The sequence below is a fragment of the Pteropus medius genome, unplaced genomic scaffold (assembly GCF_902729225.1).
Source record: "Pteropus medius unplaced genomic scaffold, Ma_sr-lr_union100, whole genome shotgun sequence".
Classification (NCBI taxonomy): domain Eukaryota; kingdom Metazoa; phylum Chordata; class Mammalia; order Chiroptera; family Pteropodidae; genus Pteropus; species Pteropus medius.
The window spans coordinates 23,273,446-23,300,849 of record NW_024354875.1 but is presented as its reverse complement, the minus strand read 5'-3'; the positions used below and the strand labels follow the sequence as shown (position 1 = coordinate 23,300,849).

At 37.0% G+C, this 27,404-nt stretch overlaps 1 protein-coding gene, 1 long non-coding RNA gene and 1 pseudogene across 13 annotated transcripts in view; 2 read left to right on the top strand and 1 right to left on the bottom strand.

Annotated features, from left to right (window-relative positions):
- LOC120597019 (uncharacterized) overlaps positions 1-7,237 on the bottom strand; it is a 55,007-nt gene extending 47,770 nt beyond the window's left edge. The window contains exon 1 of the long non-coding RNA XR_005651307.1: positions 7,074-7,237. This is a non-coding gene — a long non-coding RNA (uncharacterized LOC120597019). The remainder of the gene's footprint in view (positions 1-7,073) is intronic.
- Positions 1-26,943, top strand: part of ITGB6 (integrin subunit beta 6) — a 118,432-nt gene extending 91,489 nt beyond the window's left edge. For 8 of the 12 annotated variants that reach the window (XM_039855640.1, XM_039855650.1, XM_039855644.1 and 5 more), the window contains 6 exons: positions 5,678-5,900; positions 8,429-8,526; positions 13,100-13,222; positions 18,517-18,683; positions 24,357-24,431; positions 26,103-26,538. In XM_039855640.1, coding sequence (XP_039711574.1) covers positions 5,678-5,900; positions 8,429-8,526; positions 13,100-13,222; positions 18,517-18,683; positions 24,357-24,431; positions 26,103-26,180 — 764 coding nt within the window. In that variant the 3' untranslated portion in view covers positions 26,181-26,538. Of the gene's footprint in view, positions 1-5,677; positions 5,901-8,428; positions 8,527-13,099; positions 13,223-18,516; positions 18,684-24,356; positions 26,539-26,580 lie in introns of those variants that run through there. The other 4 variants (XM_039855641.1, XM_039855639.1, XM_039855642.1 and 1 more) reach the window with 4 other exon arrangements.
- LOC120597410 (uncharacterized) lies at positions 14,031-14,149 on the top strand (annotated as a pseudogene).
- Positions 26,944-27,404: the final 461 nt, after the last annotated feature.

The window sequence follows — 27,404 nt, the reverse complement described above, 5'->3', positions numbered from 1 at the left end:
ACCTACTATGTGATAGATACTAGGTTAGGCACTAAGTATGATAAAGATGAATAAAAACATGTAGAAAAGGCCATGGAAAAGGTAAAAATGCAAAATTGCTTGGAGTTTTTTGAGATTGAGAAAACTTTTAAATAGCAAAAATATTTATGTTTTAATATCCTTTGTAGATGTAAAATCATTGCAGTTTAAGAATATATTATGTATAACACAATCACTATAAAATCATTCTGATATATACATATATATTTAAGTATAATCTTTTAAAACAAGAATTACGAATGTGTTAATATACTTTAAAATGATATAAATTGGTGATATAACTGAAATATTAAGTGTTGAATTTAAGCTTTCATGTCTCCCTTTTTCACAGTGTATAAGGAGTCAGCTTTTCAAAACAGAAAACCATTATCTTTAGAGAAAACTAAGCAAAATATGTTTCCAAAACCACAGTGTCAGAAACATACAAAAGAAACTGATTTTCAGGAGAAAAGGCCTGAGCAAAGAGGCCTCAAAGAATTACAAGCTCTTTGAAAACCAGCTGATGCCCTTAGAAGTTATGAAGTTTCATTCTTTGGCTGCTGCTGTTGCTACCAATGGGTTCCTCTCAGGCCGCCTTCTGTCTTCCCCCCAGAGAGTGAAAAATATAGGGTCTGTCCAGATTAGACACATTTCTCTCTCCCTTCAGTCAGAAGTCTATTTCATTATTAAACGGCTGCGTTTCCAAACCCACATCAGTCCTCTTTTCACAAGATGTAGATAGGACATAATCTGAAGCCAAAGACAGTCACCACATCTTGGCAAAAACATATTCAGCAGAATCCCAGATCAAATTCCTATTAGAAATTTTTAACTAAAATATACGCTCAAAACATTTGAAATTGCCTTTCAAAAAAAAGGTCCTAAGTGTACTTTAATACGATATAATAGCAATACTAACCTTGCCTTTATTTCACCCTTTAAATCTTAGATCAAAGAGATCTAAGACAGTGTAAACTGCTGAACTGTGTACAGCAACACACTTCGTTTCTTGATGATCTTTCATTTTATTTTGTATCATGAATGCGAATAGAAATAAACCTAAAAAGAGTTGACTTGATCTGTGCATTGCAGTTTGGAAGGTCTGACAATAGTGCCTCTCTTTGTATCAGATAATAGTGATTGCTAAAGAAATTCTATTTAGAAAATACAATTATATCTTCAATTGAACTCTGAAAACTTCACCAATACCAATTGCCTTTGTACTTTGGGGTAATTTATGATACTCAGCCATTATTGTTTCTCAAGAGCTATTTTGTTTTTTAGTAACATTGCAAAGGTTGTCACTCTATTATGAGGAGCTTTCTCTATAAAAAGGTATAATAAAAGTAAGTACAATTATTCAAATTCAACAAATAGTTAGGAATACCTACCATGTGCCTGGCATTGTCCTTAGTGCAGAGGTAAAAATTATGCCTGGCCTTCTGAACAGACATTCTGTTGTTGATGGTGTTTGTAACAGAGGCTCGAATGTGCTACAGCTTCACTTGTTGTGTAGACCTCGCTTATTTTACAGCTAATAGACTCTGCAATGTACCACTTCTTTGAAGGGCTATTATCACATGTTCTTTTTCATGCACTTTTTTTTAATCTATCTGTGAGCACTCACAGATATAGGACTCCATTGATTTTTTTCTTGCCCAAATTCCATTAGTCTTTTATATTTTGTTTCTAAGAGATTGGAAACTCTAATAGGCAAATGGCATTACCGAAAAAAAACTTCCTGCCTTTATGCACTTAGAATTGTCAGTCAATGGCATTCCAGAAAGATCTCTTCCTCTAAAAGAGCCTGCTAATTTTTTCTTGATCTTTGGTTATCATCTTGCCTCTACATGAAGCCATTAGAAAAATATTGTTATTAACGTTGTTGTATGAACAGATATTTTAATAATTAGTTGCTTGTGGATATTAATTAGCAACTTTGGTGACCAGGTTAATGGTTCTGGAAGGACCACAGAAAGGAGAGTTTCTTAATTCTGAACAGAGTTCTTGGAAGGGTTTTCTAAATTTCTGCCAAGCAATTCTTACATGCAGTGATATACACGGACATTTTCAACGCATTAGGAAATGCACATTTCACTTGACAATATCTATAAATCATATTAATTTTTCAGAATAAACATCAGTATAGAAATCTCTCCCTATCACTAAAGTAAGTTTCCCCTTTTGCTGAGGAAGAAACAAAAAGCAATTGCATTTTAAAGAAAAACTTACATATAAACATTAAATTAATTGTTTTGGCCTAAATTGCCTAATTATTCTTAGCTTTGAATTAATTAGTTCAATTATGAATTAAATAGGTTATAAAATACAGTTGGAATATGTCTTAATGTCATGGATCTAGATACATTTCAACTCATCTTTCATTAGAGAAGTGTATGTCTTTTTGGTATATGTATGTATGTATGTATGTATGTATATATATATATATGTACATATATATATATATATATGCCACACATATATATATGAAGAGAGAGAGGAGAGAGAGAGAGAGAGAGAGTAGGGTAGAAGTAGAGAACGCTTGAAGCATCAGAATTCAGCTTCAAAATCTTTCGGCTGTCTCCTTTGTTCTGTGATTTTCTACTCCACGTCCCTTAAAGCCAGATCATGAAGATAGAAAGGTCACCACCTATTAAACGAAAGTTTAAGAGAGAAAACCTGATTCCTTCTTTCTATAGTGAACATGACAGTGTCCTCTGTAAGTGAAAACCTGCCTCACTTGAGATTTCTTTTACATTTGTTTGGTTTTCAGTACAATTGCAGGAGTTTTAATACCGATGGGTAATTTTGCTTTCAAATCTTTCCTACTAAATCGTTTTTAGGAGTAATAATGACTTATACTTATTTCCTGCTTATAAGGGCCCAGCACTGTTCTAAACACTTAGGTATCATGTCAGGTTATCTTCACAATACTCCTATGAAGTAGCTATTTTTAGTCCCTCCTTATCAATAAGGAAACTGAGGCACAGAAAGGTTGAGTAATTTCCCCAAGTTTACCCAGCCAGGAAGTACTGGAGCTAGGATTCAGATCTGTGCTTTCTGGCTCTAGATCTGTGCCCTCACTCAACACCACCAATCCTATGTGCTTTGGACAGTTGCTGAAAGAGTAAAATTTGCAAGGCAATGTCAGATACACGGGTTGTTTTTTTGTTTTGTTTTGTTTTGTTTTTAAGACAAGTATCAGTTATGAAATTTGTTATTTGTTATTCATCTCTAGACACATGTCTCTCTGTTCAGATCTCTCTCCTACTTGAAATTCCATAACTTTCAGACAGAAGTTCTTACTTTACTCCATAAAGTTTTTCATGATGTGATTTCTGACTTTTTTTGTCAACCTTGCTTTCCTCCCCTCTTGCCACATCAAATGCTTAGTATCTTGAGCATGGCAGGCACGCAAAAAATACTGTGGAAAGAACACTCAAGCCCATTATCTTAAGCACTTCATCATTTCATAGTATTTCATACACTATTATGTGGCCAGATCCAAAAGGAGCTCTTCAGGATTAGATGAGAAGCTTGCTCGCAGCTAGTCTCCACGCGCCTCCGTCTTCAAGCTCTCTCTGCACCGTCACTCTCACTGCTCTCCTACCTCTCGGTCTCTTCTGTAAGGATCCCTTTCTCTGATGACATTTTAAATGCTTATGCTCTCCAAGGATTTTCTTATCCTATCTGCTTCCCCAAGAAGACCCAATCCACAACAGCTTCAACTGCCACCTATCCTTAATGGATCCCAAACCCCAAACTCCAGGTCTATATACATACACAGTTGACCCTTGAAGAATATGTGTTTGAATTGCACAAGTTCACTTACATGCAGATTTTTTTCAATAAATATTGTAAATGTATTTTCTCTTCCTTATGATTTTCTTAATAACATTTTCTCCAGCTTACTTTACTATAAGAATACAGTATATAATACATATAATATACAGCATACCCAACATGTGTTGCTCAACTGTTTACATTATTGGTAAGCCTTCTAGTCAACTGTAGGTTATTCGTAGTTAAATTTTGGGGCAGTCAAAAGTTACATGCAGATTTTCAACTGTGTGGAGGAGGAGGGTGTCGGCACCCTAAGCCCCATGTTGTTCAATGGTCAACTGCATTCAGTGGCATAGTAGGATGTCCAACACGCCCTTCAAACTCAACAGAACCAAAAATGGACTCATCATGTCCCTCAAAGCCTCTCTTCCTCCTCTGCTTCAGAACAATCTATTAATTCAATAATTAAGCACTACTCTATGCCAGGCACTTGAGATAAGATGGACGATGAGCTAGTTTCCATTCCAGGTCAGCGAAAAGCCGCATCATCCAACTAGCAGCCCAGTCTGGTCACCCGGGAAGGATTCTATCCCTCCTTCTCTTCCTCTCCCTCTCCACCCTGGCACCAACCATAGCCACACCCTAAGTATTTCATCCCCTGAAATACATACCCCTTCCTCTTCATTCCTGTGGATGCAGGGTCTCAAATCTTCCTACTTTGTTTTCCTGTCTCTAGTTGGACCCTCTCTACTGATGCCAGGACATTTCTAGACACATGCCTATCTGTTCAGGTCTCTCCCTGACTTGAAATTCCAAAACTTTCAGACAAAAGTTCTTACTTGACTCCATAAAGTTCTTCATGATGTGGTTTCTGACTTTTTTGTTGACCTTGCTCTCCTCCTCTCCTGTCACATCCCACATACTTCCTTGGCTCTATCCATGTCTAACTCTCGTGGGTGTTAAGCAGGTCACACGATTACACACATCTGGTATTTACCTATGCTTTTTATCTGTTTAAAATGCATGTAACCTTCTTGTATCTTCTATCTTTTAAACTCAACTCAAGCATCACTTCTCTGGAAACTCCCCTAAACCTCTAGTCTAATTTGGAAATTCTTCCCGTGTGTATAACAATTATCACATTGTATTGTATTTGTTAGTAATAGTAAGTATTACCATGTTTCCTAACGCTAAACTGTAAGCTCGGCTACCTTGTCTTATTTACTCTTGAATCTTCATGCCTAATACAATCTTTGGCACATTATATGCTCCATTAAAGTTTGTTAAATAAATGAACTTGTTGAGCATTCGCTCTACGCCTATAGAATAGCTAAGGGGTGAAAGCAGAGCTAGGAGACTGACACATTCTCTCGTCTGACCACAACCATTAGAAATAGATTTTATTTTATTTTATAGATGAGATTTTGTGATCACTCAGCTTGAGTGTTGCAGAGGTAGGGCATTAGCCATGTTTGTCTTATATCTCTACCCTATGGCACTGTAATTATAAGCAAAATGTTGTAAAAACAATTACACACACACACACACACACACACACACCCCAAGTAGGTATTACAGGCTTCTGGATTATATCTTTTCATCTGGCTATAAATTCTGTTTGATATAATATCAGGTAATCAAGTTGGTCTTCAGTTAGGAGACTAGATCAATAAATATACACAGTTAGCAAAATACATTCCATAAAATATGTCTACACTCACACCCCTCCCCCATCTCTTCCCCCCACACACACTCGCTTTATTCTGATTTTTTTTTTCAGTCTTTTTGATGGTGTTTAAAGGCAAGTAGAAAAATTGGTCCCAAAAATTGAAAAGTAGTTTTGATCCTAAAAAACAGAGAGCGCTTCGTTTTACAGATCATGGCGACTGTGAGTGCGGTGAATGCGTGTGCAGGAGCGGCTGGGCTGGCGAGTACTGCAACTGCACAACCAGTACGGACTCGTGCCTCTCTGAAGATGGGGTGCTCTGCAGTGGCCGAGGGGACTGCGTTTGTGGCAAGTGTGTTTGCATGAACCCTGGAGCCTCAGGACCGACCTGTGAACGTTGTCCTACCTGTGGCGATCTCTGTAACTCTAAACGGTAATGTCTTTACCTTCTTAAGTTCCTTTTCTCCATAGGTTTCATGATGATCAAAGTTATAGTGACATTTTATAAACTCAGATCTCAGATTGTTTTTGCTGGGTTTGGTTTCTGAGCATTCATCAAAACACAAACCCGCAAGGCCCCTGTGATCATTAGCCTGGAACACCTGTCTCTCACTTGCCTCTCTCAGTCCTGATTTTCCAGGACCACAATGGCACATTTCTGCTAGAGACTACCAGGGGAAGCTGAGATGATGTCCCACACTGATAACATCAGATAACCCCTCTGTTACAATACCAGCCACACATAAAGAATACCCTGGAGGTACGTTGACGACCCCCACATTCAGTACTTTTTCAGGGGAAACAGACAAGCTTCTTTTTTCATCTAGAAGTTCATAGCCTGACCTTACTGATTCATTCCTATCTATAGACTCATGGAAGCAGAGACAGGAAGACAATCTTGGCTTTTAATTGCTTCCTTCTTCTTTACTACTCATGCTCTTTGGCACCTTTCTTTGATTTTCATTCTACACAGCTATTGGGTATTGTATTTTCTTTTATACCATATGAACAACAACAACAAAAACAAAACCACGTTTTCTTATTTTCCAGTAAAAAAGACTACTTCTTTGCTTGGCAGCTAACTTCTTAATGGAAGTGGGCAACATTTGTAGGTCAAGTGAAGTAAATCTCCAAATTGGCTGTGTTGTGACATTGCAATGTGTGATGTATTATGTAGCAAACATGCTTTAGCAGTTCATATTTTCATTAACTCTGCTACTCAAAATGTGGTGACATTTGCATTTCCAATGTAAATGAAGTAAGAAAATCAATATTCACTCAGTGGTTATTCACCATTCACGTGTTGAAACTTCTCCATCACTGGACTTATGCCGTGAGAAGAATGGGAGACATTGTTAGACTTATTTGAATAGAACTTGATGGAAAAGTCCTTTCAAGATGTCTCTTCTATTATTTTTCTATTTCATCTTCACTGGAAACAAGATTCAATCTTAAATCTGGTTTATAAGATAAATTAATAATCAAAGTAGTTTGAATTTGAGGAATCAGGTAGAGTGATTTCCTTGGTGTTCATGTTAGTTCTGAAATGAGTTCATTCTTTCATTTATTCATTCATGCCTTCATTTATCAAATAGATATTAAGTACCTGCTGTATGCCAGGAAACATGTAAGGCCATGAGCATGCAGTGGTGACTGAAACCGTTCTAGTTCCTGTCCTCACAGGTGTTGCGAATCTAGTGAGAAAGACAGACATTTAAAAAAGTAATTATGATGATATCTGGGCTGACAGTTACAATGAGAGATATAGAAGGTGCTATATGGCAGGAACTGTATGGCAGGAGACTAGCCTGGGCAGCTATCAATTTGATGCACAATGGGGTAGGGATTCTAAGAGTTTCTACAGTCTCCAGCAGCTCTCTGCAAAGCCACTCCAAATAAATATATAACCATAATAAATGCAATGTGCTGCAATACAAAGGCAAGTTGCAGACAGTACTTCCATCTCCACTACCACAGAGGTTACTGTTCCTAAGCCCTTCCTACAGAGGAATTCAGAGGCTTTCACTGCAAGGGGACTAACTGGTAAGAGCCAGGGAAGACTTGCCTATGGAACTGTGGTTTGGGCTGAGATGTGATGAGGCATGGGTGTGGGTATAGAATGTTTCCAGGACTCAGAAGAGTGTTCATGTCCATGGCCAGAGGAAGAAAGAGGCCACATGATGTGTGTCTGAGGTAAGAAAACTTTTGCTGTTTTAGGGTACTCTAAACAATCTGTTTCTAAAGTGATTTTCAGCACAAGATTAATTCAGCATCTAAGTTTTACTTTGCTATATAGACATCGTCAGAGTAGCTTAATTCCTGGGCTGTGTTCTTGGAAGTATACTTGTCTATAAATAGTGATCTTTTATTAAAAATCCCGCATTAATGAGGAGCCGGGCTGTCATCCTTAGCTTTTGAAAATATCCCTATCAAGGCTTGGATTCATTCAAAAGAGTTACAGAAAAGTGAATCTTTAAAATAGTAATTCATGACATAATTATGCATTCTTGGAATTTTTGTTAAAATACAGACCATTTCTTTTAAGAAATTCAAACTTTGTCTAGACTCTAATTATATTTAACACCACAAACCCTGCTCAGGAAAATATAAAATAAAAATGTAGCTAAATCAAATAAAATAAAAATGTAGCTAAATCAAATACCAAAATAATTGATTTTTTTTTAACTTAACCAATCAGGAGCAATCATTAGAGACAAATGAGGATAGTAGCTATTAATGAGGTTGCCCAGGGAACACTGATTACTGAGTGGAATTCACAATAAAGAAGTTTCCTCTTGCATGAGACCAACTATCTTTCTGAAAGTAACAAAAGGTACCACCGTCCTCCATGAGACACTCCTATAGCACCAACCACAGTAACCACATTAAAGCAACATTCCAGCTGCATATCTACTTTCTGTCAACATAAACTGATAAACTCTTGTTGAATAATGTTCACAGGAGCTGCATTGAATGCCACCTGTCTGCAGATGGCCTGGCCCTAGAAGAATGTGTTGACAAATGCAAACTAGCTGGTGTGACCATCAACGAAGAAGAAGGTTCTACTTGTCTTAAATTGCTTTCCTTTCCTCTACGTATTTCTCGAGAGGCAGAAACTCTGTGACAGACTTTCCAGTAGTTTGACTTCATTTGTACCAGGGCATTAGTTCACTCACACTGCTTACTAAGGGTAAATGCATTCCATAAGGCTTAAAACCTGATGGTTTGGGATACAAGCAATTTAAAGTCACAGATTCTATTTGACTTCAGCACTGTTGGCAAGTTCACCTCTGTTTCACAAATGCAATTGTCGAGAATTCCAGAATGTTACATTCTTTTGATTAGAAGAAAAGAAAATTGAAGAAATATCTAAATGTTAACCTCAAACCTGAAATTGTCCCCTATCATCTGATTGCCCTATTTCAAAATAGGACAAGTGAAGTATAATACGGCTTTCCTGATAGCAGCCCTCAGACACCGGGCAATTTCTGGTTGGTGGCCATTTTTCTTCCCCTTCTCTTTGTATGCTTTTACTCCCAACTTTTCAAACATGGGCGTTACATGGCAATCTTTAATTTTCCTTTGTCTCATCCCCCAAATACAAGAAGGACCTGTAACTTTTAACTGCTAAGCAAAGCCTGTAAAATAATTTGTAAACTTTAAAACAAAGAAGATGACTGACTCCTCCTAAAGAGATGATCTGGGGGACTAGTTTTTCCATCATCACAAACTCTCTGCATTATCATGCTGCTCAGGTAGAGCTACTGCTCTGTACGCATTAGTGATGGGACCAAGATGTATCTCAGGCAAAGTGGCATAATCAAGACAATAATTTATGACACTCCAGGATATTTGTCTTGAATAGATGGAATTAGAATGCAGAAATTAATCCAAAGTGGAATAAGTTAGTGACATTTATATTGTTTTGAAAATTACCTGCATTGTTTCAAAATTGAGATATCTGACTGTGCACAGTTGAATAACCCTAAATGGAGGTGCAGCATTATTAGTGCTCGGAAAACCTCTCATCTGTGCTTTTCTGGAAAATATGCCAAATAGCTGTAAATTGGACAAAATGGTGTGTACCTTACGCTAATACCAAAGGTAAGATGCGGTAAAAGCACTGAGTAAAGTGACGTTTGTGGACTGTCCATGTTAGTAAGTAGTACGAAGTCTCAGCATATCCTTCCAGCTTCATTTCACAGCAAACATCTGGGATATTTACCAGGTGTTTCCAAGAAATGACTAAAAATTGCAGAAAATGCCCTGCAAATTACTAGAACTCAATTCAGTAGCAGCATGGGAAATCTAATGTGCTGAGGGGAAGAAAAGGAGTGAACCTTGGAAACATGTAAATCATGGACAGGGAGTTACTTTATTTAAATGATACGGTTTTCTAAGTACATTATCATAAATGCTTGGATTTGAGAGGAAGACTAAGTCTCAAGTGGCCTTTAAAATATTTGCATTATTTTTTTTTTTTTGTATAATTGACTAAATTATCTTCAGGAGAAGAGAATGCAGCTATTTCTAACTTAGAAATTATAATTGAATTACTAATACCATTTAAAGCACTAATCTTAATGAATTTGAGAAAAAAAATATTGGTCAGCCTGTGAATTAAAAGCTCACTGTTCTAGTGAGCCTTTATAAGTCTTATTTCAAATTACTCAGTTACGTTAGTGATTGTATCACCTTGAAATGATCACAACATAGTTGCTCTTCCACAGGGTCTTTTATCAGCCCATCCTTCCCACAATGAGGACATGGAGAGTTAAATAAAATAACCTTATAATCCAAATAAATTGTTTCCCAGTCGTGCTGTGGGGACCGGTGTGAGCATTTCTAAGGACATGTGGTTTAACTTTATTCAATCCATTTTACTAAAAGAGACATTTTTAATTTACCCGAAGATTCGTGTACTCAGAGCATTGTTAGTCAAAGTGTGTTCTGTGAAACACACTTCTGAAAACATTAAATGGAAAGAAAACACCCATGGTCATATGAATTTTGGAAATGGGAAGCTAAGCTCTCAGTTTTCTTGCGGGACTCCCGAGAGTTCTTATGCATATTAAATTAAATGTCCGTTGCGAATTTTTAGGAGAGGCAAAGGAAAGAATTAGAGTAAGAAGGGATTCCCAAACTTATTTGACCGCAGAACCCTTTTTTTCTTTTTTTCTTTTTTTTTAGCTTGGGAAACTGTTTTCTCTGAAAACTACTGACTTGGCCTCGGAGCCGAAGTCTTAAACACATAGTTATCTTGATTCAGTGGTGCAGACAGTTTATATTTTCCACATTTTTCTTGAGCCTTCCTAGACTCCAGTCTCTTCACCCCTACTCTCACATTACTTCCTTTTCTAAGTATGATTTCATGGACAGCTTGAGATCTTATTTTCATTGTATTATTCTAGAACAGCACTGCTGGCATTCATCAAGGAGGGTAAAAAAAAAAAAGATCCATTTCTTATGAACAACAAAAGAAAATCTTAGCAGCTAATTATGCAAATCTTCAGCCCAAGCTGGACCTTTTCATTGCACATTCAATAATACCATTTTAATACCCAAACACTATAAAACAGGCTAAATCTAGAGTCCTAACAGTCATGAAAAGGACTGAAGTAATTAAAGCAAGAAGGGAGTCATGACTCAAAGGTCATATTAGCAGTTCCATTAAAACTTAAATAATCCTGGCCAAGTAAATTAAGCCTCCCTGGCTTCAGTGTAGCTATTTAAAAGAAAATAAAAAAGCAGGATTAATATTACTGAAAGGGGTATTATAAGCTGTCCACATATTTTCTACCTGAGAATAAAATGTTCCATTAAGTAAGTTTGAGAGGAACAGAGTGGGTGTGCACTGTCACAGCGGAGAGGGGGAGGGAAGGAAAAAACCCACTCCAGCAGGAAAAGCATATTCCCCAAGACTTCATGAATCCTAGTTAACTGCAGTGGTGTGGTAGGAGGACATGTGGTGAAGGCCATCTGAAAATGACCAAAGTATAAATTTTATATGCAGTGCCCTTGCTATCAAACATGTGAAATAACACAAATTTCACTAATCAAGTATTGCCCAGAAGTTCCCAAACCTCTCAATCAAAATTGCCTTATGAAAAATACTATTAAACAACTCATAAAATACTGAGGCCTGTGTATACCATGACCTCTTGAATCATTCGCCCAGGGGAAGGTCCCTGAAAGCCATATTTTCAGATCTCCCAGGTGATTTAGATGATCATAAAGATTTGGAAATGACCAAATGAGAATGATTTATAATTAGATTTCTTAGTATCCTTATGTAAGTAGATGCTTCTAATGGATTCAAAAACAGTTTGTTCACCTAAATCTATCATCTGAAATCTTATTAGTAATGTTACATGTTTTACTAGTCCTCGTTTTTATAGATAATACGGGCATACTTCTCACAGACCCTGACATGAGATTTTTATCTTCTAGACTAAATTCGAAACAACTTAATATTTCTATCTTTTTAAGACTCTTGCATTGTTTAACCAAAAATAGCCTGTTATTTAATATGTCTTGGTTAGAGTCAGAACAATATGTATAGATTCTGTTTTATTAAAATCTTTTTATATTTAAGCTAATAAGAAAAATTTTAAGTCTAGCAAAAGTATGTCCATGATTTTCTGGGACAGTCTCAGTTTTAATATTCTGACTCATTTAGTCATAGTATACTAATATTGGATCATCTGTCTTAACAGTTTAGGTTAATAGTAAATGGTCATTCTATTCATAGGTTTCTGTAAAAGTGTTCGTAACAGTATCATTAAGTCTCCAACTTAAAAGGGGAAATTTAAGCAAGATTTTTTTTTAATTAAAAAAATGCTACATAATTTTGGTATAGGTGCCAAACTAATAGAATTTCTAGTAAATAGTATTAACCTCTCAGATAGACCATTTTACTGTATTTCCAATTCTGTCATGACTTTATTTCCTGCCTCTTGAATAAGCTCAACAAGAAAAACGTTTCTATTTGGAAAAGATTTTAGGAAAACTGGATTATGTTTAAAAAAAAATTAAGAAAAGGACTATGCAAGATGGTTAAGCAAACTGGGTTTCTTTTAATCTGAGGTTTACCTTTATTCCGTTTGTCCCTGAGTTGCATAACACTTCAGTCTCTGTTTCTCGATATGAATTTATATTTATTGTGTGACGATACATGGCCAGCAGTCCTGACTATGCCATTGTGGGAAAGGCCCTGTTAGAAGTATTGGTATCAGTTTGGACTGTGTAGTCTCCTTCTGAAATGTAATCTAGGCTTCCTCCCAGATGCTCTCAGCCAAGAAGAACATACAGCCCCTCATTATCATAATCAGGGCCATTCTATTCTCAAGACAGCTAGGCATACCTGCCTTGAAGTACTTTCACTCTATGAAATCCTGCCCCCATCAGTTTGATAGGTGCATTTGATGGTCAGTCCTGATTGACCAGACCTGGATCTGTTCTTCTGGAACATGAGTAGAAACTAAAACCTCAGCTAGTGGGAAAAATTCTATGTCTTTTCTGTTCCTATCCTGCAATGTTGAAAATTCCTATTTGCATATTAAAACTCAATACTACTTTAAAAATAATGTCTTTGGGGATCTCATTTAACCTAATGAATGACTCCTTTATCTGCAGATTTCTCAAAGGATAGTTCTGTTTCCTGTTCTCTGCAAGGAGAAAATGAATGTCTTATTACATTCCTAATAACTACAGATAACGAAGGAAAAACCATCATTCACAGCATCAACGAGAAAGGTGAGTGGCATGCCTTCCATTGTCATTGGTAAGTGATAGTGCATGAGAGAGGAGAAAACAACCAGAAAGATACTTCAGGTAGCTTGCCAGGACAGACATTTCCAAATTTTTGATGAGGTGCCTCTACTTTCTCAGTGATTGAAAGATACCTACTACTGAAAAGTTTGCTATGTTCCAGTGTGTGTGTGTGTGTGTGTGTGTGTGTGTGTGTGTGTGTTTTTTATGGAAAAATAACAAGATAAGTGTATTTGTACCAATCATCCTCTCCTAGAAAGCTACTAATGAATTACAGAAAGGTAGACCAATGAAATGTAATATAATGTAAGCAAAAGATATATCTTTAGAAAAGACTAATAGGAAAGAGCATATCAGTCTAAGAGAATGAATTTTGAATCAGGCAAACCCTGGCTCAAATCCTGCTCTACCACTTAATAGCTACATGACATTCTGAAAGATACTTGCCTCCCTGAGTCTCTATTTCCTCATCTATAAAATGGGGAAAATAATAGTACTTTCTTCTAAGGGTTGACTCAGGGCTTAAATGCAATGATGAATAGAACACATGTGACAGTTCACAGCCTACAGTCATGGGTCATTAAATGATAATGCTGACGAAGAAAAGATATGAAGCAGAAAGCGAAGAAGAAAGTGATCTATAAAGGAGTCAAACAGTCCATTGCTTCTGTGGCTTTTCATCCATACCAGCTCATGGAGTCTGCTTGGGACTTGGGAAGCCCTCAAATAAAAATCTCATCTTCAGTGGAGAGACAGAAGTTTTACTAGGTAGAAAATAAAATAGTAAGAAAGGGTCTACAGCCATGCTACCCTGAACAAGCCCAATCCCATCTGATCTTGGAAGCTAAGCAGGGTCTGGCCTGGTTAGTACTCGTATGGGAGACCACCTAGGAAGACCAGGTGCTGTAGGCGTAAAATATACAAAACTAAGGGATTGTAAGATGACAAGGTCCTTGCAATCTGTGAGGTCAACCAAGGGTTGCCTCGCCTAATATATATCTATATATAGATATATAGATATAGATATATATAGATATATATAGTGTATATATCTATATATCTATATATATAGTAGGAAAGGTACTTTTGTTGAGAAATTCTTAAATTTTAGCGAGTATCAGATGCACCTGGGGAGCATGTAAAATGCCTGCATCCTGAATCATCAAGCCTAATGCACAGCCCGGCAACTCTGACAAAGAAGGCTTCAAGACCTTCCTTGAGCGACTCTGCCCTAACAGCCCTGGCTGCATTCTTAAGTAGTCACAGGTGCCTCACCTTATCTGTCTTCAATTTAAAATGTATCCCTAAACATTCCCAGCAGAAATGATAACTGCATTGAACCAGATCCTTCCAGACCTTGTCAACAACCTCCTCTGTCCCCCTGCCCCCCAAAAGCTTGGAGCCTAAGTTCTGCCCCAGACAATAATGAAGGCAGACCAGAAGGCACGTGTGCTTTGTTGTGCGTACTTGCTTATCGATGTGCTGTCAAAATATTAAGTCCTGAATTTAAAACCAAGAGTAGTATCAAACTGCCATCACTTAAGAATGTAAAAACCAAAGCAATATCAAAGTAACCAAAAAGTTCAGGACATTATAAACCAATCAAGAAAAGATTATTAGAAAAATATCACATTGCAGTGCTGAGATGTAGAGGTCGGCACAACGCAAGATACAGGGCTATGATTGTGGCTGTGACCTTGAAGCTCAGGTAGGCAGAGTGCACCTGGAGACTTGCTCTTGAAAATCTCATGTAAATCAACTTCTTCAAAATGCATATATAAAATACATCATGGAAGTCATTAGTCAAGAAAATTTAAGGTGAATCCTGATATACAAGGAAAAATTACTTTATAGTATAAAAAACCTGCCTCCTCATTATCTGTTTTATAGTTGAATTCTTCTACTAGACCCCACCCCTCTGTTTGTGACCATGGCAGTGGCTTTAGCAAATTTTTCTGAAATCAAGGCCATTCTTTATAATATTAATTCCATTGGAAAAATTAGTTTCAAACAACAAAATCAAACTTCCAGAATAGGGTCTGTTTTTAATGTGGGGGCTTGTGTAACTAGTTGGTTTGATTTTGATTCTGTGTGTGTGTGTGTGTGTGAGAGGAGAGAGGAAGAGAGTGAGAGAGAGAGAGAGAGAGAGACACATGCCTTTGGCTGATAAATGCCTTCCCATTACTGAACTGTTGGGTTTTTTTCCTTTTATTCTTCCCTGCAGTATGAGTGGCACATCAACATACCATTCTTCTAAGAGCACTCAAATGCCCTGATGCCTTTGTATTCTCCCTATGCTTTTGTAGTAGTAAAAGTGAGGGAAAAGTTACCCGCCCTGAGGCTTAACAGGAGTCACCTGACAGCTCCCAGAAGCTGTTTTCCTGGCAAATTTTGACATTCCTACACAGGCCAGAGTTTCCCTGGCCCTGAGGGTAAAACCCACTCCCAGGAGTCCGCCCTCCCCCTCACAGCTTTAACACCAGAGACCTCAAGGGAGCTGGTGGGAGGCCTGGATAGAAAAGAGATAAAATGAGAAAGGTCACCAGCAGGGTATGGATGTCCGGAGAGCTTCCCTCATCTTGTTCTCTTACATCTGAAGAAACTTTCAGAGTGTAAGAGAGCCGCATTCATAAGGGACCCAGAAAGAATGATAGTTGGGGAGCCTTCCAGGGATGCAGGTGTGGATGTTACTTACATCCACAGCTTCCGACTTAGAGGTTCCAGGCCCTTGAGGTCTTGAGGATAGGAAAAGGGGAAGAGTGCATTTGTAGTAATAACAATAACAATCACAGCTCTCATTTACTGAGCCCTTACTCATACTACAGCCTCAAAGCCATACAAAGCAGGTATTGCTATTATTTCCATTTTGCAGGTAAAGAAATTGAGGCGTAGAGATATTAAATAATTTCTTAGGTTTTGCAGCAATTAAGTCCAGTGCAGGTCTGGGAACTGGTAGTCTGGCTTCGAGTCCATGCTCTTAACTACTGTGCTATACTGCCTCCTACTGGCTGTATGATCATAATAAATATTTGAATCCTGAAAATAGGTTAGATCAGCAGTGTCCAACAAAATTGTTAATGTAAGCTACATATAATTAAAAATTTTCTAGTAACCACATTGAAAAGTAAAAAACAGGTGAAATGAGTTTTAATACTGAATTATTTAATCCATTATATCCAAAATACCATTATTTCAACATATAATTTATATAAAAAATTATTAATGAGTTTACTTTTTTTATATCAAGTCTTCAAAATCAGTGTGTTTTTTGCATTTATCACACGATCTAATTTGGAAAATTCATATTTCTGGTGCTCAATAGCCACATGTGTTAGAGCTACCAGACTGGCAGCATTAGAAACTCGGGACCTTAGAATTAGGCGCAGCACTGACAGGGACTCGAGAGGCATCATTGGACCGCACACAGCAATGGAGATGGCCCTCTTTTCCCACTTAGAAATACATCCTTAGTGTGAGCATCTCAAAAAATACTAAAAAGAGTATGAAAAGTGGAAATTTCTATTGTGTAATACCTGCTCTGGGACTTGGGTTAAAATCTTGTCTTGAGAAATGTATAATTTCTCAATGACTTTAAATTCTTAAAATAATTCCCTCTTCCAGGCCACAACTGTTCCTCCTTTTTTGTTCCCAATTGGCGAGCCCTCCTAATTCACATTCTGGCAGCAGGGTCTTAGCAAGCTTCATCTTGCTTTGAGCAAGATCATACTATGCCCCGTCCCACGCATTTCATAGTCACAGATGTAGCCAGTATATATTCTCATTGACAAATACCTGCCACTTTCTTTGCAGGCGTGTTACTATTAGAAGCAGCCATGGTACATTTGTTATGCTAGGAATGGTCTTTAGATCTTCATACTACACTTGCTATTTCATCAGCTCCTTTACTTATTTCTGCATAATCTCCTTACATGGTGTCTTTGGCCAAAGAACGAAAGTATGTGAGGCCAGACATCGTGCTGTTAGGGGCCATTAGTTCCACTCGAATTCAGACCAGCTATAGATTCTTACCTTGAAAACAGCATGACTAGTCCTGGGTGTATAACTTTCCTTATTAAATATCTAAAAGCAATAAGATTTAGGAGAAACTAGGCATGATTCATTTCCTCCCCAGATAGCATGGATTTGCTTCACTTCTTGCAGAGGGAGGCAGATATTTAATGATAATTTTTATGTGGGATTTTTTTTTCCCCATGAAAGCAAGGGGAGAGCTTAATTATAATGTTTCATTAAGAGATATATCATCTTTCAGGCATATTGCAAGGATTATTAGTCATTCTGCTGTCAATGAGGGAAGATACTGTATAATTGCAAAATTACATTAATATCATCAATAGAGTCAAAATAACATTTCATAGGATGTTCGAGTTAAAAGGACTATACGGAACATCTAATTTCCCAAACTTCCCTTAAGATAGGAATCACCTCGGATACTTTTAATAATAAAAAATCTGTTGCTCCATCCAAGGCACTGAATCAGAATCTTGGGAGAGGAAGGTCTAGGAAGCTGTAGTTTTAATAAGCATGAGCACCAGGCCTTAAACTTTTTGTCAAGGGAGTTAAGGGAACACTGAAGGTCCACACCTTTGTTTTACAGAGAGATCAAAGGACTTGATGGATTTCAGACAGCTACTGTACATCAGATGGGAATCGACCCCACTTTTCTTGAACACAGTCTGGGGACTTTCCAGGACACAAGGCATTAGAGTTAAAATAAAACTAAAAGCCATGATTATCTTCTGTCTATTAAAAAAAAAAAAAAGCAGCAGCAAGCAGCAAACTTTTCAGAGGGGTAGGTTTTATATAATTTTGAATATAATCTCCTAAACAGTTCATGTTTCAAGAAAATCCATTAAAAAGTAATTATGTATGTATCTGTGCATGCACACATACATTCCATTTCTACTTTATCAAATACCCAAAGGAGATCATCTTTAGTGATTAAACTGTAGTCTTTTTTGTGGTTCCTTAAATATTCCATGCGCATTAATCGTCGCTCTTTTGGATTCTCTTTTCAGTCTTCCACTCAAGTGTATATTCATTTGCTTTGAATAACCAAACTCTTACTTTACTTTTTGTCCTACTTTGAAGGAATAAGGCTATCCTTCAACAAGTAACTCAGTTAAAAAAATCATCAAAACAAGCAGTGTTACTATTTTTCCTCTACTGGAGAAAAAGTATGGCTGAAAAATTTAATGAGAAATATTTATCAAAATGTTAATTGTACCATCTTCTTGAAATAAATTTCCTTGTTTCCACAGACTGTCCAAAACCTCCAAACATTCCTATGATCATGTTGGGGGTTTCACTGGCTATTCTTCTCATTGGGGTCGTCCTACTGTGCATTTGGAAGCTGCTGGTATCATTTCATGATCGTAAAGAAGTTGCCAAATTTGAAGCAGAAAGGTCAAAGGCCAAGTGGCAAACGGTATGTGAACACTTAAGAGCTACTCCTTGTCTAGGCAAGAAAGTGTCTTGTGGCAGAGACGGCGTGTCAGCTTTCCCCTGCTCTAAAAGAGAGTTAGAATGTTATATTCTTTCTCTATTCCTCTCACCATATCCCCAGTGGCTTTGATTTCCGTTCTGCACTGGAGACAAAGGAACCTCTGTCCATTATTGGAGTTCCAGGTGGCCCTCAGAGCATCCATTCATCTCTCAGTGCGGTGAATGGATTTCTCCCCCTCTAAAGAGTCTTGATGTACTCAGGACCACTGAGGACATTTATTTTCTCACCACCAGGAGGACTCCTCAAGCCCCATTTGATAAAGCTGTATCTAAACATAAGTTTATAACATAAGTCACTTATGTTATAGCTGATGGAATAATGTTCACGAGTACTAGACAGTTCACGCCAACTACCATGGAAATACTCATTACTCACAATAGGTTACAAAGCAAAGTTGAAAAGAGTTTTTAAATACCATCTAGTTAGTTTTTCTGAATAACATAAATTTCAAACAGCTACCTGAAAAAAAAAACACACCAAAAGTATCAACCTTTAAATATATGTACTCAAGATATAATTTATGTGTCTCCTCTTCACAGTAAGCAAACACAAAACAGGACTCCAATATTCTCTATTTCTTTTCCACAGGAGAAATAATTACATTTCTCGAGGCCCATAGAAACAATTTCATGGTTTTAATTTCATCTCTCTATCTCTAATGGTGCGTCCAGCTATCTAATAGCAATTACCTTACATTGCTGATTCTAAAAACAGTAATATCACAGGAGAAAATGCAAGCAAACCCAATGTTCCTTTGGGTCTATCTGCACAGATAAACTGGTGTTAACGCTTTTTCTCTAAGTTTATAGTGACATCTTCAATTCCTAAAGCAAATGGAATTTTATGTTTTAGATACATTTATCTTGATAAGGGATGTTTACATCTTTTGCAGTTATTTGGAAATAATCATATAGTGTAGGACAATGGACAATAAAAAATTTTATCTACTTTTTCTTTCCATTAGAGATGCCTTTAGACACAACAACCAGATGCAATGTATAGGTCTGATTTGAATAGTCTGACTGTAAAAATACCTTTATTAGACAACTGGAAAAGGGTTAACATAGACCGGGTATTAAAATGATAGCAACGAATTGTGGTTAACTTGATCAAGTTTGATAACGGCATAATGGCTTTGCTAAAAAATAATCCAGATTTTGGGTTGAAAGAAAATAAAGGTGGGGTTTGCTTTGAAATAATTCAGCCAAAAAAGAAAGAGGGATACTTGAAGCAAGTGTGGCAAAATCTTGATAACTGTTGAATCTGGATGATGGGTCTAGAGATGTTCGTTATACAGCTTTCCTCTTCTTTTGTGTATGTAAGGATGTTTTTTGTAATTAAACAAAATCCTTTAGGAAAGTAAATTGTGAATGTGCATTGAAAATAAAACTTATCCATCCTTAAGAAGGTAAAATGTAACCTGAAAACTTGGTTTGGTGACTTAAAACATAGTACTGTGAGGTCAAAGTGTTGGCACAGTTAACTGCACGTGATCTCCTGGCTATGGCTGTTTTTAACTCTCACCAACTGTCAAGCAAATGTCTGGCAATGGTCAGAAGGGCAACCAGGCAAAAGAATGTGTTAAGCTGGCACAAAAAGATAATAGCAGCAGTTAATTGAACAACCACCAGCCCTGTGAAGTCATCTCGATATTCCCATTTTGAATGTAAGAAAACTGAGGCTCGGACAAGTTAAGAGAGTAGAGCTGTAATCCTAATTGCAGCCTCTTCTGCCAAGCTCAGCCTTGACTCTCCTAGAAATAATAATCAGGTGCTCCACAAACAAGCACATGGGCAATTATGTGTTGTGTATCTACCAACCAGCACATTTTAATGTTCTCATATGAAGGCATGAATACTGACAAATGATTAATATCTTTAAAATAACATTTTAATTAACAAATAATTTCCCCCAAACATGAATTGTTTTCCCTCAGGAAACAGAACATGACTATAATTCAAATGCTGAATTTTTGCAATTTCTTCTACTAAAATGGAACAAAAATATGCATTAAACAGATAAAACCATGAATGAAAAATGTTATTCCCTTATTAAACTGAGTTCCTTTGAATAACCAATGTTTGATGTTCCTGACTAGATAATGACTGGGTACTAATTATTCACTTGGATGCAAAAGAGGTTTAATTCAAATAATTCAATTCAAATTTCACTAATACATCCTTTGGAAAAGAAAATGTTGCTCAGTGCATCCACTTTGGAGTCCTCAGTTTGATTCTGTTTTTATTCAAAATCTATTTCTTCTCGAAGAACTGAATTTGACTGGCCTTCAAACTGCAGGAGACCTCCAGGGACAATAGGATAGTCACATCTCCTGACCCACAGATCCCCATTGGACTCTAAAGGAGACAGGGCACAGGATGAGAAAGTTTCCTTCTTGCCTCCTGAAACATTACACCACAGCAATAAAGAGAGGTTACCTTTTATTACACTTTTAAAAATAACCCCTCATCCATATTCTTTATGAAAACAGAAAGAGAAGATATTTAAATTCATCTTTGATTAGACATTTTTTCTAGGATGACAAGTCATTAACTAGAGGCAAAAAAAAAAAAATTCACTCTGACATTTCTAGCAGTCATAGATTGATTTTGTACTGTGCTAAGCAAATCAGGTCTGCATTTGGCAGTTAGGCAATCATCAAGAAAACTGTGGGTCATGACAGAGAGCTTTCTTATTACCACTTTTTCAAGCTCTAAAAATGTGCCATTGCATTTACAGTATCCACGGCCTGAATTAGCATCCCCAAACTCCTGGGGAAATCGGCCTAGTCACCCAGATGGCTGGGGGAAACCCAAGCTTGTCTAAACATGGAAAGAGTGCAGACTCACCTGAAATGGAGCCACACAGTCTGTGTCTCAGCTGGAAATCCTACATAAGACTTTACCACTGGAGGAGGCAGGAACAGACATTGCCACATTTCCCACTGCCTGCAATACCCGATCTGAGTTCATTCTCCTGAGCTCTGATCATCAGCTGAGGGCAGGAAACACCACCGTCCCCCTCCTCTCCACATCCCCCCCACACAGTATATACTTTCTCTTCTTCCACCTTTAAACTTTCACCTGACCCTCCTATTACAGTGGTGTCTACTTCATCCACCTATTAGCATAAATGAATAAATGAAGTTGCTTCAAAATATAGAATGAAAACTGCACAATCAAAATTAAACATTCAACTAATATTTACAAAATAACATGGTGTATTCAGTCAATTGTAACTCATCACCTCCTTTATAGTGCATATAAATTATATTTAGAGTGGAGTGGAGTGCAGTGTAATTTATTTGACATGATATGGGATGGGGCCTGCAAAAGAGTTTCTAGTCCTGTGCAGATCTAAGCTGGCCCTTCTCATAGCCATTTACTCAGAATTTTCAGTGTCTTTTCTGTTCCCTAAGTCATCCTTTTCCTCTAGGACAGTGCTCCACCCATTATCCTCACCCTGGACTTCTTATTTTTTTTATCTTTCCTCTTCAATTGAGTTCCTCATTCTTCTGTAACCAACTAAAACTTAATAGTTTATAGTCCCTTAAACTTAATAGAATTCCATATGTGATTTTTGTTTGCAAATGATATTCTACCTGCATCTAAGACCACATTAGCATGAACCCTCCAAATCCTAAGTTCTTCAGCGACTCATGGACATGGACAATGGACTAGTGGTTACCAGAGGGGAGGGGTGAAGGGGAAAAAATTTTAAAAAAAATTTTTTTAAGTAAATAAATAAATAATAAATAAATGAAATACAAAAACAAAAACAAATTCTAAGTTCTTATGGCAGTAGGACTAAATAGAGACCAGAGGCTTCTCAGATTTATCCAAGCTGATTTCAGGAACAGAGGCAACATGGTGACTTGGCCTTTGCTCACCATCCACCACCAAGGAACCCTTTTTCTATTTGCCCTCATTACCAAGATAGCATCTCTCTCCAAAGGCACATGAATAAAGGTAACATGTTAATCAGAAGTCAGCCGCTGGCTCTGGGCAACATAAAACAGGTACAGGGGTCATTTCTCCTCAAAATGAGAACACTGTGGAGAATCTAAGGGCAATAGGTGGGAGAAGCCAGGGAATGTTTTTAATTTTATCTGGGTCTTCTGAGAGCTGAGAGAAATGTACTACGAAAGCAAATACGATCATGTATTTTCAAATCTATACCTAGAATTCACTACCATCTCTACAATTCATGGGATTAGGAGACCAAAGTATAAGATTTAGTAATTTGGAGGATGCGAGGTGTTACCAAGGCTCCATTTATACTCAGAAATGGGCTTGAGAATGTTAAGAGTACCAAAATCTAGGGGGAAAATATCTTTATCACCCTCTCCAAGACATAAAAGGAAATTCTAAATATGAATAAGAGCTTTAAGAGCTAATAAAAAAAAAGCAGCATTTATTGAGAACTTTCTGTGTGCCAGGCACTGTGCTAAAGTATATTACCCTATGGACAAGGTAGGCATTTTGGTAATCCCTCATAGATGAGGACACCAAAGCTTGGAGTTGCTTAAGTAGGGTCACATGGTAGAGCTGGGTTTGAAGCTAGGCCGTCTGATACCAAAGCCTGTGCGTTCAACCTTGGAAAGAGGAAGAGGAGAAACTGTACCTTACCCAGGGGTCTCATGCCCGCCAGGAACAGTTAAACCAAAGGAGAGAAATAGAAGGATCAAGCTTGCTGTTTCTTCAAACACCTAGAGAGCCGTAGTCCTTCTGATCCTGGTGACAACATCTGGAAAAACATCTACAGCCCAAATGGCACAGCTGAATTATCCGGGCATTGGCACAAAACCTCCCCACTGCCCGAGGGCAAAGCCATCTTGCCTGACTTTCTTTGGGACCTGTGCTCCTTCGTGAGTCCAGTGTTCCAAACACCACCCTCTTGTGACCACTGATTCACATAGTTATTACCTAGTAAGCAAAAGCCACCTAGTTCTGTTACTACCCAGAGCAGGTGTTCACTGTCCTGAGGATCCTTTCCTGCTTCTCTCAAGCAGCTAGTCACTCTTCTTTGTGAATTTTGATCTCATTTTAGCAAGATTATTCGTGCCCCTGTTTGATGCCTCTCACCAGCAGCACATTTCTTAAATACTGTGCCATTTATCTTTGTGCCATTTATCTTTGTATACTTCTACCAGTTCACCTTTCCCATGTTTTTACTTTTTTACTTTACATTTCACTTTTGGGTCACCTATTGTTTCATTCTATTCATTCAGTAAATACCAAGTGCCTACTATGGGCTAGCATTCTTTTCGATTCTGGTAAAATAGTAGTGAACAAAACAGATAAATTCTTGTTTTCTAACCATATTTAGTGCATTTCTAAAAAGGGTAAGAGTTTTAGAAAACACATATGGAACTAGTTATGCATATTAAAAAAGAAAAAGAAAAAGTATAAATTTTAAAATACTAAAAGTATGACATATCAAATCAATTTCAAATTATTCAAATGGCTTCCAAGACTGAGAATGACTCTTCCAATTGGTAATGTACAATGAAATTATTTAGATATATTAAAGTAGTGTCATAACAAAGTATACATACTTTCATCTGAACTTTTTTTTTTTATTATTATCTTTTAGGGAACCAATCCACTGTACAGAGGCTCTACCAGTACCTTTAAAAATGTAACCTACAAACACAGAGAAAAACAAAAGGTAGACCTTTCCACGGATGGATAGAATGACTTTATGCATGGAAAACTCTGTTTCACTGATATGAAATGTTAATGCACTGTTTAATTTTTCTTTTTTTGTTGCTTCAAAATGAGGTTGGTTTAAGATAATAATAGGTCATTTAGAGATCAGTTATTCTCTCTAAGAAGGTTAGAGACTATGTTGGCAGTTTCAAAATAATCAAGAAGAGAAATATCCTTAGCAAAGGGGAGATGGGGATCATTCAAGGCATACTAACTCTGTTGCATTAATGCCTCAAAAAAAATCATCAAAATGATTCATGGGGGCCTGATTTGCATTTGAAAAATGTTTGAAATTAGAATCTCATTTGTTGCAGGAATATAGCTACCTGAAGTCTTTGTCTCAGCAAAGTCACAAAGTTCATAATCTTACACTGTATGCTCACACTTGCCAATTAATTCCAAACTTTTACTAAATCTGCCCATTCCTACATGATTTTTTAAAAATCTAGGAGAAATGATTCTGATGTTATTTCAGCAAAGAGGATGTAATTTTTCTAAAGATGTCCCAAATCTGAGAATGAATATTAGGTATTAATAACTTCTGTGGATTTGTCTGAACTTAAGTCAGGTACACAAATAAGTATTATACTTGTTTTACAGATGAGGAAGGAGTAATTTATAAATTAGGAAGTCACCAATAAAAAACAAAAATCACAATCTTATTATTTAGATTATTTTCAATTACCTGAAAAACAAACTTCTACACTCAGTTTCCCTCTTAATTCTGAGTTTTCGAGCTATTACTTCTCCCATATTTCTCAATTCATTTTACTCAGTTTCACAGTCTTCTAAACACTGTAATTGTCACATGGAAGTTTTAATTTCTTGTTAAAAATTACTTTAAATGGTTAGGTAGTTTATTCAAAGAGACCTCCAATACTACAAAAGGAACGTGGGTTAACTATAGTAAAATTTTAAGTGGTTTTAAATCAAATACATCAAGAGTACAGAAGTCCTTCATGAGTAATAGATTTTTTTTAAAATCTATATTCTTTTCCCATTTGTAAAAGTCAACTTGACATTTTAGCTGCATGTGCTAAATATGCATTTACTTTACATACATTTACTTTAAAAAGTAAATTTTTTACTTAAAAAAATACATGTGGATAATTAGGGACCATAAGCTGATTGAAGAGATGGACTCTGCAGAATAATATTTTTTATCGTAAATACTGCTTTACAAAGCACTCTCGTCTCCTTTGATCCTCATAAGGAAACCAGAGTTCAGAGTAAGTAGAAGAAATGGGTCCAGAATTTAGATCTAGCTCCACACCATTTTATCTTTCCACAGCATGAGACTGATTCTTTAGTCAGTGAAATCATAGAAAGATTTTGTGAGTTAACTGATAACTATCATTTGCTTAAAAATGTACTGAGACTAAACATATAGCATTTAAACTACTGGAATAGTAGGTAAAGTCTTGTACTTTTGTGCAATGTTTATTACCTTTGAGAAAATTATAATATGTAGCCTTTACCAGGTGAATAGTTCATTATGTAATGAAGGCTTCATGTTTATCCATTAAATTGGCACAGAGTAATCTATAATAAGTTTCTTCAGTTTTGCAAATAGACCTGTACACGTTGATCACTTGGAAACTTTTTTTTTTCTGGTTTCTAAATAACTCAGGTAAATCGAACTTTTGTGGAGTACACAGCTATATTAAAAGAATTACTAAACAATCACCTTGGAAATCTAAAGGGCTAATGTACTGCCCGTGTTCCCGACTGCAGCCCAAGGTCTGGGGGAAATCTAGAGCAACAAGGAAGTTCCAGTACTGATGACACAACAGTAGTGTTCACTCTACATGTGATATTTTTTGTATTAGTACCGGGATTGGATTTTAGAAAATATAAGTTTTCCGCATGTGTATATATAGAGAAGAATTTGACATTTCTCTGAATATGGTTTTGACCCAAGGCTGGACCTTGAAAAGGCCAAAACATTAACAGTAGTACTTCTGTTCACTGAAGAGTTATGTTACATGAAGATAAAATGGGTTTTTGTAAGTTGTTTTATTATATTTTGTGCTGACATAAATAAACATGATAATTTAAACAATGAACCTTAGATGGATGATAATTCCTTTTATTTGCTTGATACAAAGCCTGCTTCTTGGATTTCTGGATCCCTATGTGACCTGCTTTGACCACCTTGCTGATCTCAGTCTGGGGCCAAGAAGAAGAACAAAAAGAGGCAGCCACCGAAAGCAGAAGACAGCAGGAAACAGGCCATAATTTGCTGCATCATCACAATACCCATATCATAAGGCCTTTTAAAATAAGTCTGGATGTTACTCCATATTTTGTAAAAACAGGGTTAGTGTTATGGGTTGAAATGTGGTCCCCACCTTAAAATTCATATACTGAAGTCCTAACCCCCAGTACCTTAGAATGTGACTGCTTTTGAAGATAGGATCTTTAAAGAGGTATTTAAATTAAAATGAGGTCATTAGGTTGGGCCCTAATCTAATATAATTGGTATCTTTATAAGAAGAAGAGATTAGGACACAAATATGCACAGAGGAAAGACCATGTAGAGACACAGGAAGAAGAGAGCCATCTACAAGCCAAGGAAAGAGGCCTCAGAAGAAACCAATCTTGCCAACACCTTGATCTGGAGCTTCCAGCCACCAGAATTGTGAGAAAATAAATTTCTGTTGTGTAAGCCATCCATTCTCTGGTACTTTGTTATGGCAGCCCCAGCTAACCAAAACAGTCAGGTAGTGCTATTTTTCGGAGCATCCATTTGGTAGATTCCATGGTGCCAATGTTCATTTTCCAAATCAGGAAAAATAAGCAGAGAGAAAGAAAACACTAGAAAAAGGAGTCAGCTTAGAGAAGTCCTGTCTTTGAAAGGCTCATTCCTTACAAAATGACAGAGAAAGTCAAGAGTCAAGAGTAATTATGTTCTGAAATACACTGTTCTTTG